Source organism: Panulirus ornatus, chromosome 14, assembly GCF_036320965.1.
Source record: "Panulirus ornatus isolate Po-2019 chromosome 14, ASM3632096v1, whole genome shotgun sequence".
In the NCBI taxonomy this organism is placed as follows: Eukaryota; Metazoa; Arthropoda; class Malacostraca; order Decapoda; family Palinuridae; genus Panulirus; species Panulirus ornatus.
In genome coordinates, this window is record NC_092237.1 from 1,828,739 (window position 1) to 1,848,956 (window position 20,218).

Sequence of the window (20,218 nt, forward strand, 5' to 3'; positions counted from 1 at the left end):
AGAAAGAAAGCTGCAGAAAAGAGAGCAGACAGAAGAGAAAATCTCAAAGAAGGAAGTTTGGAAAGCACAGACGTATGCCACACCCTGACATGTGCTTTGGAAATATCGTTGGCCACGATTAAACCAAGGGTAACTAACATTGTATCATTCCTGATAATATCTCAGTTATGCAGATCACCTAACTAGAACTGCTCCGACATCATCTTATATTTGAAATTTGACTTTTCCATATACAACTGAATTTCTAGATGTGATATTAAGTTCAGAGATGAACGGTGGCCGATAGTGGTACCTGCATTGTGTGGACGCCCCAATCATTCCAGTCTTCGTGAATTATTAGTTACACTGTCCGCAGGTTAGTATCTCTCGACCAGCAATACTTCATCCCAAGTCCCCAGGAATCTCTGCCAGGCTTCCGGGTGTGGCGCGAAGGCCTGCAGGAGGACGGGCACCATGACCCCCCTGCAGACACTCCTCCGTCGCCACGAGCCTCAGGTCCGTCAGCTGCTGGGATCAGGTACGGTCATAGTTTGCTACCAGGAGGTTCACTTTGCAGCAGATATCAGTGATATCTCTGTCTTTAGCATTGGAAGGAGTTCATCAAATGAGCCAAACTAATCATAAGGACAGATATACAGGAAATGTGATACATGACAGTCTCAGATAACTTGAGGTACAAAGTCTCCCACCTTCCAGGAACGAAATGATTGGGCCACCAACAAACTTCCAGCACGTCAAGCATGTCGAGTTTAGTGGCGGTTCATCATTACAAGTCATTAAGGACCAGCAGTTGCGAGACCCGACCGAAGCGGTGAGCATTTCGTATTCCGTGATTATTATTTGTTAGTTACGGGGAAAGTTTTACACGTGCTGTACATAGGAATTCATAGATCACTGTGGTAAGAGAAGAAAGACATACAGACAATTAGAACAGAAAAAATATGATAACTTTTCATGTAATTAAGGAGGCGCAAATGATGTCATTCGTGGATTTGAAAAGAAATCGTTCATTCTTAAAAGTATCTGTGGTACTACTTTCAGCCACTCTGATTGCTAAATCATTCCATATGTTAACAATCCTGTTGGTGAAAAAGTACTTCGCCTTACTCACGGTAAAGCGTTTGCCCGCGAGTCTGTATCCATTACTACGAGTGATATCAAATGCATCTATCCTCATTTAGGTCGTTAGATAGAGATTATCGAAGCCTCTGATAATTTTGAATTCCTGTATCAGATCACCTATAAACCTTCCCTGTTCATAATCTTGAATATGTATATACCATATCTTTACTCCTATTTATATATATGCACACACACACACACACACACACACACACACACACACACACACACACATGTGACACAGTGCCAAGTATCCATGTTATTGATCAGTCCCTAGGAGAAGATGAACGGCTGAATCGACTGTGTACCGACTGCCGCGACAAGGAATCGAACCTATACGAATTTGATACCAAGCAGCTCTTGCATGCTTGATGGTCAGTAAGGCTAACCGGCACACCACAGAGATGTTTATTGTGGAACATTTTTTTTTTTGCTTTTGTTTTTTACGTTGGAGGCTCCAGTCACGGATAAAGGTCCACATCAAAGGCCTCTCTTTAATTAGAATATAGAGAGTTTGATGAAGGGGAAAATGAAGAGACAAGGGAAAGGATTCACGAATTTTGGAGGAAGTGAAACACTTGTCTTGTGAAATATGCCAAGTCATACCTGTTGGGAGAGACATGAGAGAATTCCAAAGCTTGGAGATGTAAGGAAAGAAACAGTTAAAACGGCCCACCCTTGAGTTGCCAACGGCTACACCGTAATGGTGATTATATGTGCTGTTCTGTCGTGGGATTCAAATTTCGTAACCCTGTATCATGAGTATTAATTTCACTTGTACCAAGTGCTACAGTATATGAGTCCATGGAAAAGTGAAATTTTCCTTATTTCCTTATCTGTATTCAGCATTTACTTAATGACACAGATCAGTTGGGAGGCGGAGAGCTGTCTGACTCCAACAGCTGCAACTTCAGGCGCACTGTTCCAGAGGGTGAGGGCAGCAAGCACAAGTCCCGGTGGCAGACTCACCGATGGTCCAGCCCCATCGGTGACCTCGACCTGCAGGAGGCGCAGCTGGGGAGCCAGCGCTGGCCCAGTCTTGATGAGGACTGTAGTTACCAACCAGTGACTGAGGTGAACATTTGTGATTTTTCTAATAATCTCAAATATTCAGAATTACATACTAGTCTCCATATAAATGCTGCTGTACCTCCGTCCATGTTTTCACCCGTGTTGCATCACCTTCAGCAGACTCCAGGATCTTGGTCAAGCATGAAGCAACGCGAGGGTCTGCTGGAGGCCAGGAGGCAGCAGCAGCAGCGGACTGGCCGCCAAGCATTGCGCACCTCCAAGTCGGGTGTTCAGCCTCCACCTGGTTGGGTCAGGTGAGGTCACACAGCATTGACTCAGGCACATTACTCATGTTTACCAGTCAGACGATACTTCATGAAAGATTGATATAATGTCTAAATTGTTATCAAATTGATATATATATATTTTTTTTTTTTTTTTTTTTATACTTTGGGTTAGACTCCCACGTTTGCGTGGTGAAGCGCAAGGGAAGCAGGCGAAGAAATCCCCCCTCCTCGCTTTTTTTAAATTTACAAAAACAGAACACACATTGGCCATACAAACTCCAGCTTCCATGGTTTAGCTACCCCAACGCGAATGCTGCTTAAAACAAACAAAAATAACAAGAAAACAATGAATAATTATATATATTATTGCCTCATTTACTCTGCATTTCAGGCATCACAATAATATTATTTTCATCATTTTACACCTTCGAAGTTGTCTCTCCCTCATTATCCTCGTCCCCACCGACCGACTCAAGACATACTGCATTGGCAACAGTCAGCCTCACTCTTCTCTGTCCCTGTGCAATTACATTTATTACTTTTTGTTCTCAACCACCCCTTTGGTCAATTAATGACTCTTTTACGCTTACTTATTATCGATATACCTATCCCTCAAAACACCGACATAGTTAAGCTCTTCTGTTCCAGAATCCATCTCACTTCGAAAATTACTCTTCCATTGCCAAGAATCGCACCATTCTATCATTGTTCAACTCACACTTTCCATCTTATAATACCCTTGTGCTATCAGTGTATGGTGTCTCGGAACTTCCAAGATTCGAAGCACAAAAAGTTTGACTTCCAATACTGAAGAGGCCACAGGCCCAGTGGGGACCCTCAGTCCGCTCTGACAGTGACCATGACCCCAGTGGGGACCTCTCTCACCCTAACGATTGAACTTAACCTACTACCACTTTGTGCCATTCCCACACACCCCCGCATTTCTTCAGCCCTGTCACGCCTCTGTACTTTACCTTGCTCTGCTATCCATTTACTCTAACTTGTTTCTATCACCTCATATTTACCAAATGTCACCCGTCATCCCCTTCATTGCCAATGAAAGACACAGCGTGTACATCACGAACAACAAGACTCTTCCTCAAGCTCTCCTCATCACCAACAGTTCAACATGAACCTATCCAGGAACTCTGGAAGTGACTTTATAACCCCTCAGAACACCAGATTAAAACATAAACCATGGGTATCAACCCCTTGCCGCAAGCCTACCCTTCGTGGAAGATCCACATGTCCTGCTCAAATCGTACCGTCCATGCCTAAGAATTATATAAAATACTTTTCTCTCGCTGAAAAGCAGAGTCAGAAAAGAATTCTAAATAAGATCCACAGAGAGCAATCTTATCAATATCATATATTCTCAGATATAAATGATACATAAATCATTTGATTTTCTAAGTATATTCTAATATATTCTTAAGAAACACCTGATCCACACATCCTCTACCACTTCTGAAACCGCACTGCTCTTCCCCAATCTGATGCTCTGTACATGCCTTCACCCTCTCAATCAATACCCTCCCATATAATTTACCAGGAATACTCAACAAACTTATACCTCTGTAATTTGAGCACTCACTCTTATCCCCTTTGCCTTTGTACAATGGCACTACGCACGCATTCCGCCAATCCTCAGGCACCTCACCATGAGTCATACATACATTAAATAACCTTACCAACCAGTCAACAATACAGTCACCCCCTTTCTTAATAAATTCCACTGCAATACCATCCAAACCTGCTGCCTTGCCGGCTTTCATCTTCCGCAAAGCTTTTACTACCTCTTCTCTGTTTACCAAATCATTTTCCCTAACCCTCTCACTTTGCACACCACCTCGACCCAAACACCCTATATCTGCCACTCTGTCATCAGACACATTCAACAAACCTTCAAAATACTCATTCCATCTCCTTCTCACATCACCGCTACTTGTTATCACCTCCCCATTTACGCCCTTCACTGAAGTTCCCATTTGCTCCCTTGTCTTACGCACCCTATTTACCTCCTTCCAGAACATCTTTTTATTCTCCCTAAAATTTACTGATAGTCTCTCACCCCAACTCTCATTTGCCCTTTTTTTCACCTCTTGCACCTTTCTCTTGACCTCCTGTCTCTTTCTTTTATACTTCTCCCACTCAATTGCATTTTTTCCCTGCAAAAATCGTCCAAATGCCTCTCTCTTCTCTTTCACTAATACTCTTACTTCTTCATCCCACCACTCACTACCCTTTCTAAACAGCCCACCTCCCACTCTTCTCATGCCACAAGCATCTTTTGCGCAATCCATCACTGCTTCCCTAAATACATCCCATTCCTCCCCCACTCCCCTTACTTCCATTGTTCTCACCTTTTTCCATTCTGTACACAGTCTCTCCTGGTACTTCCCCACACAGGTCTCCTTCCCAAGCTCACTTACTCTCACCACCTTCTTCACCCCAACATTCACTCCTCTTTTCTGAAAACCCATACTAATCTTCACCTTAGCCTCCACAAGATAATGATCAGACATCCCTCCAGTTGCACCTCTCAGCACATTAACATCCAAAAGTCTCTCTTTCGCACGCCTGTCAATTAACACGTAATCCAATAACGCTCTCTGGCCATCTCTCCTACTTACATAAGTATACTTATGTATATCTCGCTTTTTAAACCAGGTATTCCCAATCATCAGTCCTTTTTCAGCACATAAATCTACAAGCTCTTCACCATTTCCATTTACAACACTGAACACCCCATGCATACCAATTATTCCCTCAACTGCCACATTACTCACCTTTGCATTCAAATCACCCATCACTATAACCCGGTCTCGTGCATCAAAGCCGCTAACACACTCATTTAGCTGCTCCCAAAACACTTGCCTCTCATGATCTTTCTTCTCATGCCCAGGTGCATATGCACCAATAATCACCCACCTCTCTCCATCAACTTTCAATTTTACCCATATTAATCGAGAATTTACTTTCTTACATTCTATCACATACTCCCACAACTCCTGTTTCAGGAGTATTGCTACTCCTTCCCTTGCTCTTGTCCTCTCACTAACCCCTGACTTCACTCCCCAGACATTTCCAAACCACTCTTCCCCTTTACCCTTGAGCTTCGTTTCACTCAGAGCCAAAACATCCAGGTTCCTTTCCTCAAACATACTACCTATCTCTCCTTTTTTCACATCTTGGTTACATCCACACACATTTAGGCACCCCACTCTGAGCCTTCGAGGAGGATGATCACTCCCCGCGTGACTCCTTCTTCTGTTTCCCATTTTAGAAAGTTAATACAAGGAGGGGAGGATTTCCGGCCCCCCGCTCCCGTCCCCTCTAGTCGCTTTCTACGACACGCGAGGAATACGTGGGAAGTATTCTTTCACCCCTATCCCCAGGGATATATATATATATATATATATATGTATATGATTTGTACGTAACCTGTGATAGTATGTACTTCCTACCCTGCAGAGTTATACCCGGGTCGCCCACCGACCGACTTGGGTTTATCAAAGACATGACGTGGCAGGTGAGCGAGGACCAGGAGCCGAGCAGAGCGGTGAGCACTGTCTCTTGTCTGCTGTTGAATTAATTTTTTATTTACTTTTTGTTTCAGGGGACACCCCCTGTGAAAGGCTCAAGTTAATGACGTCTTTTTAAGCTTCTTATTATTCTATATGACGCATTTAGATGCCCATACTGGTAAACACCTGACATAGTTAGCTTCTTGACTGTTCATCAGAATAGCAAGTCTCACTTCGGTAGAAATTACTGTTCCATTGCTAAGAAAGTCGTTCACAGCAGGTTGCTGATTCATAGGTCTCAACTCATCATTCTTTTCAATTTCTTTATAATCCTGTGGCATCAGTGCTATGTGGATGGGCAGCGTGAGTCTGACTCCAAGATCGAAGACAAAAAGTATGACTTGCCAGATACTGACAGAGGCCAGCAGGAGGCCCAGTGGGAGAACCCTCAGTGGCCCGGCTCTGACGATGCTGGGAACCATGAGCCCCAGTGGGAGAACCCTCGGTGGCTCAGCCCTAACGATGGTGGGAACCTTGAGGAGGCCTACTCGGGGGACCACTTGTGGCGCAGGCCCCACACCACCCGGCCTCTCTCTCCAGCTGCTCCTGGTCGCCTCAGGTACAGTTTACCTGCTGTTCCTCGGCTGCTATGCCTAGTGTTACTGCTTAACATGATGGTTTCATCACCTCAATATCACAAGCAAATGATCACCGTCTCCTCTCATTGCCAGGAAAGACAGCATCGGTCCACCAACGAACTTCCATCATGTTCTCCACATCGACCGGCACAGTACGGAACATGAACTACAGCAACTCATGGTAAGTGACTTTATATAACCCCTTCAGAACGACGGCACGACACTTTACAACGACAGTACAACTCTTGGGTATCATGGCCTGGCCATTGTACCTGTGGGCCGTACCGTCGTGCTGAAGGGTCGCAATGTCGTGCTCAAGGATCGTACCGTCATGCTCAAGGAATTATACGGTAATATTATATATGCTTTTTCTCAGTCGAGCTGGAGAGAGAGAGAGAGAGAGAGAGAGAGAGAGAGAGAGAGAGAGAGAGAGAGAGAGAGAGAGAGAGAGAGAGAGAGAGAATATATATATATATATATATATATATATATATATATATATATATATATATATATATATATATATATATATATATATATATATATATATATATATTCCCTGGGGATAGGGGAGAAAGAATACTTCCCACGTATTCCCTGTGTTTCGTAGAAGGCGACTAAAAGGGGAGGGAGCGGGGGGCTGGAAATCCTCCCCTCTCGTTTTTTTTAATTTTCCAAAAGAAGGAACAGAGAATTGGGCCAGGTGAGGGTATTCCCTCAAAGGCCCAGTCCTCTGTTCTTAACGCTACCTCGCGAATGCGGGAAATGGCGAATAGTTTGAAAGAAAAGATATATATATATATATATATATATATATATATATATATATATATATATATATATATATTTTATATTTATTTTGCTTTGTCGCTGTCTCCCGCGTTTGCGAGGTAGCGCAAGGAAACAGACGAAAGAAATGGCCCAACCCACCCCCATACACATTTATATACATACACGTCCCCACACGCAAATATACATACCCATGCATCTCAATGTTCACATATATATACACGCACAGACATATACATATATACACATGCACACAATTCACACTGTCTGCCTTTATTCATTCCCATCGCCACCTCACCACACTTGGAATAACATCCCCCTCCCCCCACATGTGTGCGAGGTAGCGCTAGGAAAAGACAACAAAGGCCCCATTCGTTCACACTCAGTCTCTAGCTGTCATGCAATAATGCCCGAAATCACAGCTCCCTCCATGGTTTACCCCAGACGCTTCACATGCCCTGATTCAATCCATTGACAGCACGTCAACCCCGGTATACCACATCGATCCAATTCACTCTGCTCCTTGCACGCCTTTCACCCTTCTGCATGTTCAGGCTCCGATCACTCAAAATCTTTTTCACTCCATCTTTCCACCTCCAATTTGGTCTCCCACTTCTCCTCGTTCCCTCCATTTCCGACACATATATCCTCTTTGTCAATCTTTCCTCACTCATTCTCTCCATGTGCCCAAACCATTTCAAAACACCCTCTTCTGCTCTCTCAACCACACTTTTCTTATTTCCACACATCTCTCTTACCCTTACATTACTTACTCGATCAAACCACCTCACACCACATATTGTCCTCAAACATCTCATTTCCAGCACATCCACCCTCCTGCGCACGCCTCGCAACCTTACAACATTGTTGGAACCACTATTCCTTCAAATATAGCCATTTTTGCTTTCGGAGATAATGTTCTCGACTTCCACACATTCTTCAAGGCTCCCAGGATTTTCGCCCCCTCCCCCACCCTATGATTCACTTCCGCTTCCATGGTTCCATCCGCTGCCAGATCCACTCCCAGATATATAAAACACTTTACTTCCTCCAGTTTTTCTCCATTCAAACTTACCTCCCAATTGACTTGACCCTCAACCCTACTGTACCTAATAACCTTGCTCTTATTCACATTTACTCTTAACTTTCTTCTTTCACACACTTTACCAAACTCAGTCACCAGCTTCTGCATTTTCTCACATGAATCAGCCACCAGCGCTGTATCATCAGCGAACAACAACTGACTCACTTTCCAAGCTCTCTCATCCCCAACAGACTGCATATCTTTACGATATTATGAGACACCTGAAGTAGTTGTAAATATATATATGTATATATATATATATATATATATATATATATATATATATATATATATATATATATATATATATATATATATATATATATATATATATATATATAAGTGGATCATAGGGTGGGGGAGGGGGCGAAAATTTTGGGAGCCTTGAAAAATGTGTGGAAGTCGAGAACATTATCTCGGAAAGCAAAAATGGGTATGTTTGAAGGAATAGTGGTTCCAACAATGTTGTATGGTTGCGAGGCGTGGGCTATGGATAGAGTTGTGCGCAGGAGGATGGATGTGCTGGAAATGAGATGTTTGAGGAAAATGTGTGGTGTGAGGTGGTTTGATCGAGTAAGTAACGTAAGGGTAAGAGAGATGTGTGGAAATAAAAGAGCGTGGTTGAGAGAGCAGAAGAGGGTGTTTTGAAATGGTTTGGGCACATGGAGAGAATGAGTGAGGAAAGATTGACCAAGAGGATATATGTGTCGGAGGTGGAGGGAACGAGGAGAAGAGGGAGACCAAATTGGAGGTGGAAAGATGGAGTGAAAAAGATTTTGTGTGATCGGGGCCTGAACATGCAGGAGGGTGAAAGGAGGGCAAGGAATAGAGTGAATTGGAGCGATGTGGTATACAGGGGTTGACGTGCTGTCAGTGGATTGAGTCGGGGCATGTGAAGCGTCTGGGGTAAACCATGGAAAGCTGTGTAGGTATGTATATTTGCGTGTGTGGACGTGTGTATGTACATGTGTATGGGGGGGGGTTGGGCCATTTCTTTCGTCTGTTTCCTTGCGCTACCTCGCAAACGCGGGAGACAGCGATAAAAAAAAAAAAAAAAAAAAAAAATATATATATATATATATATATATATATATATATATATATATATATATATATATATATATATATATATATATATATTTACAACTACTTCAGGTGTCTCATAATATCGTAAAGATTATTTCGCTGATAGTTACAAACGGTTTATGGTGTTTGTTCCAAAATTCGCCAGTGTAAAGGCTCAATCGTCTGTCTTTCCTTGAGTCTGACCAGCGTTACTCTTTTCCCACAGGCCAACTTAAACAAAGAAGCAGCTCCTCTGAAGACACATAAATCTTTGCCAGACCTGGTGGAACACGGGGGGAACCAGGACACGGGCCACCGCACCACAGATCTTCCCTGGCCTACAGGTGCTTCAGTACCTCCTGCTGGCATCAGGTAATGTGGCAGGTGGGATCAGCTGTGCAACAATAAGGACACGAGACTTAAGCTGTGATTCGATGGTTAAAGAAGCGAAGGAAGTACATTAAAATATCTGTATACCATGGAAATATATATATATATATATATATATATATATATATATATATATATATATATATATATATATATATATATATATATATATATATATGTTGGAAAGGATCACAATTTTGCGCGTGATCAAGATATTCCCATGAGTCCACGGGGAAAATGAAACACGAAAAGTTCCCAAGTGCACTTTCGTGTAATAATCTCATCATCAGGGGAGACACAAGAGAGAAATATAGCGATGTATATCAACTGACATATTTCTCTCTTGTGTCTCCCCTGATGATGTGATTATTACACGAAAGTGCACTTGGGAACTTTTCGTATTTCATTTTCCCCGTGGACTCATAGGAATATATATATATATATATATATATATATATATATATATATATATATATATATATATATATATATATATATATATATATATATATATATATACACACCGTATATACTAGTGTATATTCGAGTTTTTAAGACCAAATTTTTAAGAAAGAAAATAGGTCGACCTATACCTGGGTATTTTTTCATTAATTTGAAATCCATTCATGATGGGAAGAGTTTGAAGCAACTTTTATCTTCAGACATGAAAAATATTTATCAGTTATTGCCAGTAATCAAATCTATAACAGTGTCTCTAATCTTTATTACTGTAGTTTATCTGATGTAGACAATATAAAGTAGAAAATACCAGTAAATGTAGGAAATACGAAGAGAATAAACAAGAATGATGCCGTTGGGCTACTTTTGGTAGGGTTGTGGGAGAGAGTACCAGCTGTTTGATCTTTTTTGACGGGAGAGTCACGCAAATACCCATACTGGTACTTGTTTGGTGTCTTATGCAATTCTAGAAATGAATACTTGTAAATTAAAAGTACCGTAAATTGTATTATGTACAAACTTGCCATATTTCTGGAAAATAAGAAGCAAGACGATAAGAGTATAAACACAATTACAAAGTACGGTAATATTAAACGCTGCTTAGGAAGAGCCGATGCAAAGGCAAAGCCTCCGCTACTAGGTCTCTGCCTTACCATATAGACGGTACGTTTTTTTCAAATTGTTTTCAGCAAAAAGAAGAAAAAACTTTACATCACAAGTATATTTTACTTTAACTGTGTCTAAATTAATATATTCTCAGAAATAAATCGTAGTTTTGCTGAAACGTGGTGTATTTCAATGTATGGTAGAATAAGATACACGAAAGCAAAAGGCTACCTAACCCTCCGATGTTCAAGAGATGTTACTCGTATTTTTATAGTTTTCGGTTAAAATAATGTTATATTGCAATGATATTCTATTCAAACTGTGCTTGGTATAATGCTTTCACGAAAATGTATTATTTTTGTTGAAATGACTTACGTATTACAGTGGAAAATGGGATAAAATCATGAGGAAAACAATAGACTTTCGCTTTCTTTCGCTCAAAAGATGTTACCGTAATCGCTTTTCGAATGATTATCAGTAAGAAAAACGTCTACGATAATCTGACTTGAATAAGTTCTTGAATGAACATATGCAATATTTTTTCCGAAACTTCCCGCTTTAGGTGTAAAGTGACGGAATAATAAATGGTAAACAATTTGCCCTCGGCGCTTGGTTTTTCAGGCTCAGCGAAGCTCAGTTTATAGGACGTACAGTGCTCTTTTAGTAAGAATTTTCTGAAACGAGTTCTATATGCCATAAAATATGGTGCTTTATTACCCTAATTTGTTGTTCCATTACCCTCAGAAACTTAGGTCGACCTATACCCGAGGCATATCATAAATTAATGATTTCTTGACCAAAAATCGATGGTTGACCTATACACGAGGTAGACTTATAGACGAGTATATGCGGAATATATGTATATTATATACTCTGTATATATATATTTATATGTAGTATTTCTCTTCAAGTGATGCATAGTTCTCGGTTGCTCGTGTTTCTCAGGAAAGACATGATTGGACAACCCACCAACTTCCAGCACGTGACTCACGTTGGCTTCGGCGACAAGAGAAGCGTGGGGGTCAGCGAGGAGCTCCAGCAGCAGCAAGATCCTACCACAGCGGTGAGCACCGTCTCAAGCATATGATACTGTCATGCAGTAGTAAATTGTCATACAGCATTTACTAAAGTATGTATACGCTGTTAGTCATCTCTTTCATTATCCGGAGCAGCGACCTCATCAGTTAGTGGCACAAGTTAACAGTATGGTGAATAGTTCACAAACTGTGGTTTTATTTGAAATGTCCGCCGCTTCATGGCTTACACTGGCTATACTCTTCAGTAACTTACTAAAAGAATGTGATTTACGTTTTCTGTCTGTCGATTATTTTACAGTTTTCATTGCCCAAGCTGACCAGCTGGAACGGTCACTATCTATCTGACCCTGAGACCCAAAATTGCACGTCTGATGGTGTGAATGAACACAGAGGCCAACAGACCCACCTGAAGAGCCAACCTTGGTCCTACCACGATGGGGAATGTCCTGAGGAGGAGAACCATCGTCAGGACCACCAGTATTCCATCCCTGGGGTAGACGGTGGCCAGCAGGTGGCCCAGGAGACTCATCAGTGGTCCATACCTGGGGAGGACGGTGGCCAGCAGGTGGCCCAGGAGACCCATCAGTGGTCCATCCCTCACCCTGAGGATGACCCCAGCTCATCCCTTGCTCAAACACCTTCTTGGCTCAGGTAATGTTGGTTACTGAAGCACCACCCCGCCAGACACAGGTCGTCTGTAAGGCTTGGTATTGAGAGAAAATGTTCACAGATATGTCGGACTAACATTCGTCATCCGCTCTTCTCTCCCTTGACAGGAAAGACATGATTGGTCCCCCTACAAACTTTCAGCATATCTTTCACCTTGACCGGGATAACATTGACCAAGAAATTCAGCAAATGCTGAGAGAGGCAAGTACATATATTTTTTTTATATGTAAATTAGCTGTTCAAATGTAATCAGTTAGCCTTGGTTTGATGAAGCCTTGGCTAGATTAAGCCTTTGTTAGATTAGAATAGACTAGACTGGTCTTCCACAAGTAAACATGAAATCCCGTAAGTTTCTTGATAACATATTCACAAGGTAAATAAACAGTTTCAGTAATGAACACCGGTGACACGATTTTTGTCTAAAAACATTCAGCATCTTAAGTGTATTATCTGAATGAATAGTTTTTGTTCATATTTATGGAAAGTATTAACTTAATGGTAATATTAGACTTACAACGATGCCTTGAATACAGTAATACAGCCATCAAGGAAATCATGTTAGGTTATAGCAAACATTTTTACTACGTCTTTCTGCATATCCGTGACCGTCAATATATGATTTCCGAATACCAGGTTGGAGTGGACCTGCAGCCCCTGTCTGATTCCAAGACCCAGAGAGTCGCAAATGACGTCACAGAGCGCCAGCGCGGTCAGGAGGAGGCCAGCGGACGCTCCACCACCCTCAGAGACCTGCCTGACCCCGCCAAGCCTGGTAGAATAAGGTAAGGCTTACAGCGTCTCTAGAAACCAAAATAGACGAAGGTTTAAGATATCAGTTAAGTTGATGAGAATGTGGCGTTATGACCAATAGCCATGTCCTGTGGTTGATCACATTGTCCTGCTTCATGAAGCGACTGGCTTGCTGCAAATGTTGCCTAGCTTTCCGTTTCTGTTAAAACCAGAACTTTCCTTCTTGGAAGCATGCGTTGGTACACCCCATCCTTAAGAAGAGTGACCGTTCTGACTCCTTTTTCTATCGTCCTCTTGCTTTGACATTTATCATATTCAAGGTCTTTGAATTCTTCCTCATCTCCCATATCCTCAGACAAATTGAATCTCACAGACTTCTCTCTGATCACAGTGTGGCTTTCGTAAGGTGAGATCCACTGGTGATATTCTTTCCTCTCTTACTGATGTCTGGTCATCATTCCTGAAAGATTTTAGGGAATCCTGTGCAATCGCCCTTGACATATCCAAAGCTTTTGACAACATGTGATGTCGGGATCTCAACTCCAAGCTCCCCTCTTTTGGCTCCCTTCAAATCTAGCATCATCTCTGACCGATCTAACTCAGTTGTTGTTGATGGTTCAGCTTCCCTACCCCTTACTCCATCAAAAGTTGTGTCCCTCAGGGTTCTGTCTTCTCCCCTACACTTTTTCTCCGTTTTGTTAACGATTTCTTCTCAACAAATAACCAAATGCACTCACGCTGACGACTCATCACCACATTTCTCCAAGACCCAGTTTCTACCCTTCTCTCCATTGAGAATTCCTCACAACTTTCTTCTCTCCTTTGGCGGTTCTGTATTTGCACCTCATGACTCAGTAAACATACTTGGTATAACTGTAACATCACTCTTTCATGGAAAGCCCACATTACGTAAATAACTAAGTCTCCCTCTAATAAACTGGTAGTTCTGTTTGCATGCAGAAATTTCTTTCCTTTTGAACCGTTGCTCCGTTTATGCAGAAGATTGTTTTGTCCTTGTATACTGCTCTCACATCTGGTGTGGTTTTAGCTCTGCATCCTACTTGATAGAGTTGAGACGTAAGTGGTCCGACTTATAAACTCTCCCAGGCTAAATTCCAAACTTGACTATGTTGCCCTAAGCCGCAATGTTTGTTCGCTTTCCATCTTTTATAGTTATTACGCTTGCGAGATCTACCGCTAACTAGACAACGCAATACTCGGCTGAGCTGGTGCATCACATGTTTACTGTACTGCCCTTGGCGACTCAAGGATGAGCCATTTTTAGAACTATCTCTTTCCCTGTACATCGAAGCTTTGGAACTCTCTACCTTCCCATGTCTTTCCCAATAACTATGACCTGTCACATTTTAAAAGAAAGGTTTTCCACTTCCTCAGAAATTCAACACTTTCTCTTGTCTCTTCTTTTTCCTATTCACAATCGTACCAATATTCTTATTAAGACTCGGCCTTCAAGTGGAATTTTGTCCGTGACCGGAGCCTCCAACGTAGAAAAAAAATCTTACAAGTTCCATTTGTAGAAACATTGGAATATGAATAATTTCATATGAAGGAATGCTGAACAGTATGTCTTATACATTTCTTTAAGTAATGCCTTTAACGGAATGTTTGTTTAAGTTTGAGGGACACTATGCAAAAGTGGGATATTTGTTGTAAGACGAACATATAGTAAAATATAGGCATTTATTAGTCAGTTGGAGGGCGGCGGTCAGACTAACAATTATCACATTTAGGTTTTCAGTCGGATCTGGAGATGCGTGTATGGTGGTACGATAACAATACGTACAAATGTAGATGGGAATTATGATAAACAACTTTGGATCTTCATACTCTGGCAGTCTGGCATGACCTACAGTCGCCAGTTACAAACAATTTCGTTCGAGATTTACAGGTTGCTAAAGTTTAAATCTTTGTAGTACGAATGGTAGATCTGTGGGAACAATAACAGATCTTATAGCATTACTTACCAGTAAGTCATCCTATGATGTTTATAATATTGAGTTAAAGACACCTCACCACACAAGTCCTTAATTTCTGTTCTCTAAATCTACATGAACAAAGACATGCCATGTGTGTCATGATAACGTACACTAACGTTGTCTTGCTACAAATACTTAGGAAGGGTTGACATGACGAGCGGTGCAGTTTTGTTCATAAAATCATCTGCTTGTCATATGAAAAACGAAATTATCAACAGATCTTATATTACCAAATAAGGATGAATAGTGGCTATATCACCAAACGATAACTATGTCTTGTTTTCTCTTTGTGTGTTCAGGAAGGACATGATTGGTCCTCCTACTAACTTCCAGCACGTCAGTCACGTTGGGCTTTCCAGTACCACAGCCTGGCAGGTCACCGAGGACTGACACCCCATCTGACCCGTGAGTATTTCCTGATGTGTTGGGAGAGAAAACTGAGAAATTTGCAAACGGTGTTGTGTTGCCCAAAATATGAAAGAAATACACAATCTGTATAAAGTATTATAGTTTTGCTATAAATAGTTAAAGAAAACAAGCCGAAATGTCCTCTCACGTCGAATGCATTCACAAAGAATTGGCAACCTCCAGTTTTGTGTCCAGTTTACATCATCATGTATTCCAACGAGTTATCATAATTCTAATAAATCTGTTCTTTTGAATCCTCAGTTCGCCAACGGCCGCTGGACCTGCCGACCTCACCGAGTCTGTGATCTTGGGGTCGTGTGTGTGTGTGTGTGTGTGTGTGTGTGTGTGTGTGTGTGTGTTAAATCCCGCTAGTCCGTCATGTGTTCCTCCCGACCTGCTCCTGCTCCTGCTCCTGCTGCTGTAGGGTTCCCAGATCATCGAGCCAATACCATTGTCATCCAAGAGGCCACTAGTGTGGAAGGAATCTTAAAGTAAACTGGACTTGGAATAATTATACCCGATAATTCTTTGTGTTCTGTGTTTGTCTGAGAGGTGTGTATATTTGTGCATCAAGTTTTTGGGTTTTCATTACTGGCACAGGTCGGGTGTGTGTGCTGTGGGTGACATTACTAGCACAGCTCAGATGAGTGACCTAGCAGTGCTGTACGGGGAGGGTGTGTTCTCGGGGTACCATTTCTGGTAAAGGTTGGCCTGTCTATAACTGTAATGTAGTGGGTTCTTTTAAGTGGATGTATGTGTCGAGTAGGGGTAGTAGTAGTAGTAGTAGTAATAGTAGTAGTAGTAGTAGTATGAGTAAAAGTAAAGACTGAATAAGGATGATGAGCAGAGGAGTTGGGATAGCAGGAGGGAAAGTATGAAAATAAAAAGCTGTTGGCAATAATAGATTTAATATAGGTAGAAGTTGAGTAAATAAATAGATGGATATGTGTATTATATACATTTTTTGTTAAGGTAAATCAGTAATATGTCTAACATGTTGCTTATTATAAGAATGTGTTTTATGTATATTGAGCAAAATGTTCACGTGAAATATATCTAATGTTGCCGACAGATAACAGGTATATACGAAGCGAATTCTCATGTAATTTTTTAATCATAATAAAGAGGTACTGGCTGTAGTAAAGAGGTACTGGCTGTAGTAAAGAGGTACTGACTGTAGTAAAGAGGTACTGGCTGTAGTAAAGAGGTACTGGCTGTAGTAAAGAGGTACTGGCTGTAGTAAAGAGGTACTGACTGTAGTAAAGAGGTACTGGCTGTAGTAAAGAGGTACTGACTGTAGTAAAGAGGTACTGGCTGTAGTAAAGAGGTACTGACTGTAGTAAAGAGGTACTGGCTGTAGTAAAGAGGTACTGACTGTAGTAAAGAGGTACTGGCTGTAGTAAAGAGGTACTGACTGTAGTAAAGAGGTACTGGCTGTAGTAAAGAGGTACTGACTGTAGTAAGGACTGTCCGAGTAAATCAAGTATTATACAACCAGAAATAGCCATCGTTTCTGCAGACGTATCGTTATAGTTATGACAGTTCATTTTAGTTATATATATATATATATATATATATATATATATATATATATATATATATATATATATATATATATATATATATATATATATATATATATATAAAGAAGCATTGTTTTCAAGCTGTGAAATGGTGCAACTCATTTAGATGTCTTCTTCCTTTTAGTTTTAATGATTATCGTATTTAGATATGTACGCACACTGATTATATATATATATATATATATATATATATATATATATATATATATATATATATATATATATATATATATATATATATGTATATATATATATATATATATATATATATATATATATATATATATATATATATATATATATATATATCTTTTCTTTCTTTTAAACTATTCGCCATTTCCCGCGTTAGCGAGGTAGCGTTAAGAACAGAGGACTGGGCCTTTTTTGGAATATCCTCAACTGGCCCCCTCTGTTCCTTCTTTTGGAAAAATTAAAAAAAAAACGAGAGGGGAGGATTTCCAGCCCCCCCGCTCCCTCCCCTTTTAGTCGCCTTCTACGACACGCAGGGAATACGTGGGAAGTATTCTTAATCCCCTATCCCCAGGGATAATATATATATATATATATATATATATATATATATATATATATATATATATATATATATATATATATATATATGGAGGTGGAAAGATGGAGTGAAAAAGATTTTGTGTGATCGGGGCCTGAACATGCAGGAGGGTGAAAGGAGGGCAAGGAATAGAGTGAATTGGAGCGATGTGGTATACCGGGGTTGACGTGCTGTCAGTGGATTGAATCAAGGCATGTGAAGCGTCTGGGGTAAACCATGGAAAGCTGTGTAGGTATGTATATTTGCGTGTGTGGACGTATGTATATACATGTGTATGGGGGGGGGGGGTGGGGCCATTTCTTTCGTCTGTTGCCTTGCGCTACCTCGCAAACGCGGGAGACAGCGACAAAGTATAATAATAATAATAATAATAATAATATATATATATATATATATATATATATATATATATATATATATATATATATATATATATATATATATATGAGTAAAATATTACATCCTTTATGAGTAAGGTCAAAATAGATTCAAACATTCAATTTAATTTTTTATGAATTAAACTAATCTTAATTTGTGCATGATGTCAAGCCAGACTGCGCCTCATAACAGTTGAACAATAAATCAAGCAGCTCCTCAGTCTTTCAATTCCATTTGATCTTCTCAGACCTACAATACAAACTCAGAATTATGTAGCGGGCAGACATCTTTACATTCCTTAGCTTTTTTTTCCCTGAAATTTTACTTTGGTATGTAATGGATTCGAAATGAAACGTACTTGAATATTTCCGTCTTACGTAAAATGTGCTTTTAGTTCTTTTCACATGAACATGGTTCTGTGTAGAGCATATGTTCAATAAATGTGCCATTATATTCTCATATGTTTACGGTATTACAAGATTCAGTGCTTCCCTGAAGGCAAAGTTCTCGCCACTGCGACACATTTCAACCGATAAGAAAGACCTAAACTTTAGTCATGTATAGAATATATTCTAAATTCTTTGAGATATGTCTTATTCAAACAAATCCACATGAGCTGAGAACGTTCCCGTAGGGCGGTATGTGGCGATGGAATAATCAGGGTTGTTATCATCATCAAAGATAAGGCAGCATACACTTAGCTCTACCTAGTGGGTTTACGCATACTCATTCTTCTTACTCCGTCCTTTAACATAACTGGCAGACTAATGCAGCCTTTGAACACGTCCTAACCAGTCCAGATACAAGCAAAAAATATATCATGCGCTTGATATTTTGTAATATCTTTGATGATGAAGAGACAGTGTTGATAAAGAGTATTTGCTGTAGTTATAAGTATAGCGCTAACGAAAAGTATAACAGTGAACCGCTGTAAATATAACGCGATTTGTCATATGTGAGATCAGAAAATTTAGGGGAAATCTCGGACGATGAACAGGTTGGCAATACTGATTTATCTCATGGGCAGGTCGGAGTCGCAGTATTATCAACTTGGCAAAAAGTCACCAAAACTAGCACATTACAGGGACTCCTCTGATAGATGTTAACATTTTGTATTCGCTGTTTTTTGTGATTTTTTTTTTTGTATATTCAAGTCGAATATGTGTTGGATTTGCATTTTAGCATAATAGGTCATTATACCAATGCATGATATGCTAACTGAATCAGTCCTAGGAAACACGTGCTTTTTACCTCACTGGCGACACAAACGGGCTGAAGTCACCACTAGTCTCCAACTCTTCAGGGTTTATGGAAACAGTCCGGCACAACAATACAAATTATGAGAGCAAACATGAAAATATTGCAGGACGTGAGGATAAACCCACATAACCTAGGTGAAGTAAGACAATGTTACAGTTAAACGTGGAATATATAATGGCGTTTGTGAAGTACCTAAATATCTTCGCCCCTAACTCTGGTGGTGGTTCGTTGTGTTATTAATTCATTTGCTTTTGTCGTACTACTGAAAAAAAAGGTTTTAAGAAATACTGACTGAAAAGTAACAGAAACCTACATGTGTTTCGTCGAAAAAAAAAAATATTTCGTACAAACTAGTTCATTCACCTAGTAATGAACAACCGATTGGTAGAATTTGGGATCACATTCGATCAATTCATGTCCTTAGCTGAAAGATAATGGAGATGGGAGCATATTAACCCTTCCACAGTCAAATGTAGAGATAGAAACAAATGCCTGTGAAACTGATATAATAAAGTGAAGAAATAGATTTGAAAATAGTTCTACGACAGCATGTTCCTCTGTGAACTGGCCTTAAAAGAACCAAAGCG

General features: G+C 40.4%; 1 protein-coding gene across 3 annotated transcripts; it reads left to right on the plus strand.

The window, feature by feature from the left end:
* Window positions 1-485: 485 nt before the first annotated feature.
* On the plus strand, window positions 486-18,586 carry LOC139753144 (uncharacterized). 3 transcript variants are annotated; one of them, XM_071669300.1, is made up of 14 exons: window positions 486-517; window positions 697-811; window positions 1,988-2,196; window positions 2,311-2,447; window positions 5,895-5,982; window positions 6,292-6,566; window positions 6,679-6,766; window positions 9,750-9,895; window positions 11,900-12,041; window positions 12,314-12,666; window positions 12,792-12,885; window positions 13,318-13,466; window positions 15,731-15,836; window positions 16,101-18,586. In XM_071669300.1, the coding sequence occupies exons 4-13, from the start codon at window positions 2,335-2,337 to the stop codon at window positions 15,819-15,821; spliced, it is 1,539 nt and encodes a 512-aa protein (XP_071525401.1). In that variant the 5' UTR covers window positions 486-517; window positions 697-811; window positions 1,988-2,196; window positions 2,311-2,334; the 3' UTR covers window positions 15,822-15,836; window positions 16,101-18,586. The 3 variants fall into 3 exon arrangements, with proteins under 3 accessions (XP_071525401.1, XP_071525400.1, XP_071525402.1); XM_071669299.1 differs by having other exon boundaries at window positions 2,314-2,447; XM_071669301.1 differs by having other exon boundaries at window positions 2,314-2,447; window positions 11,924-12,041.
* The last annotated feature ends 1,632 nt before the right edge of the window (window positions 18,587-20,218 follow it).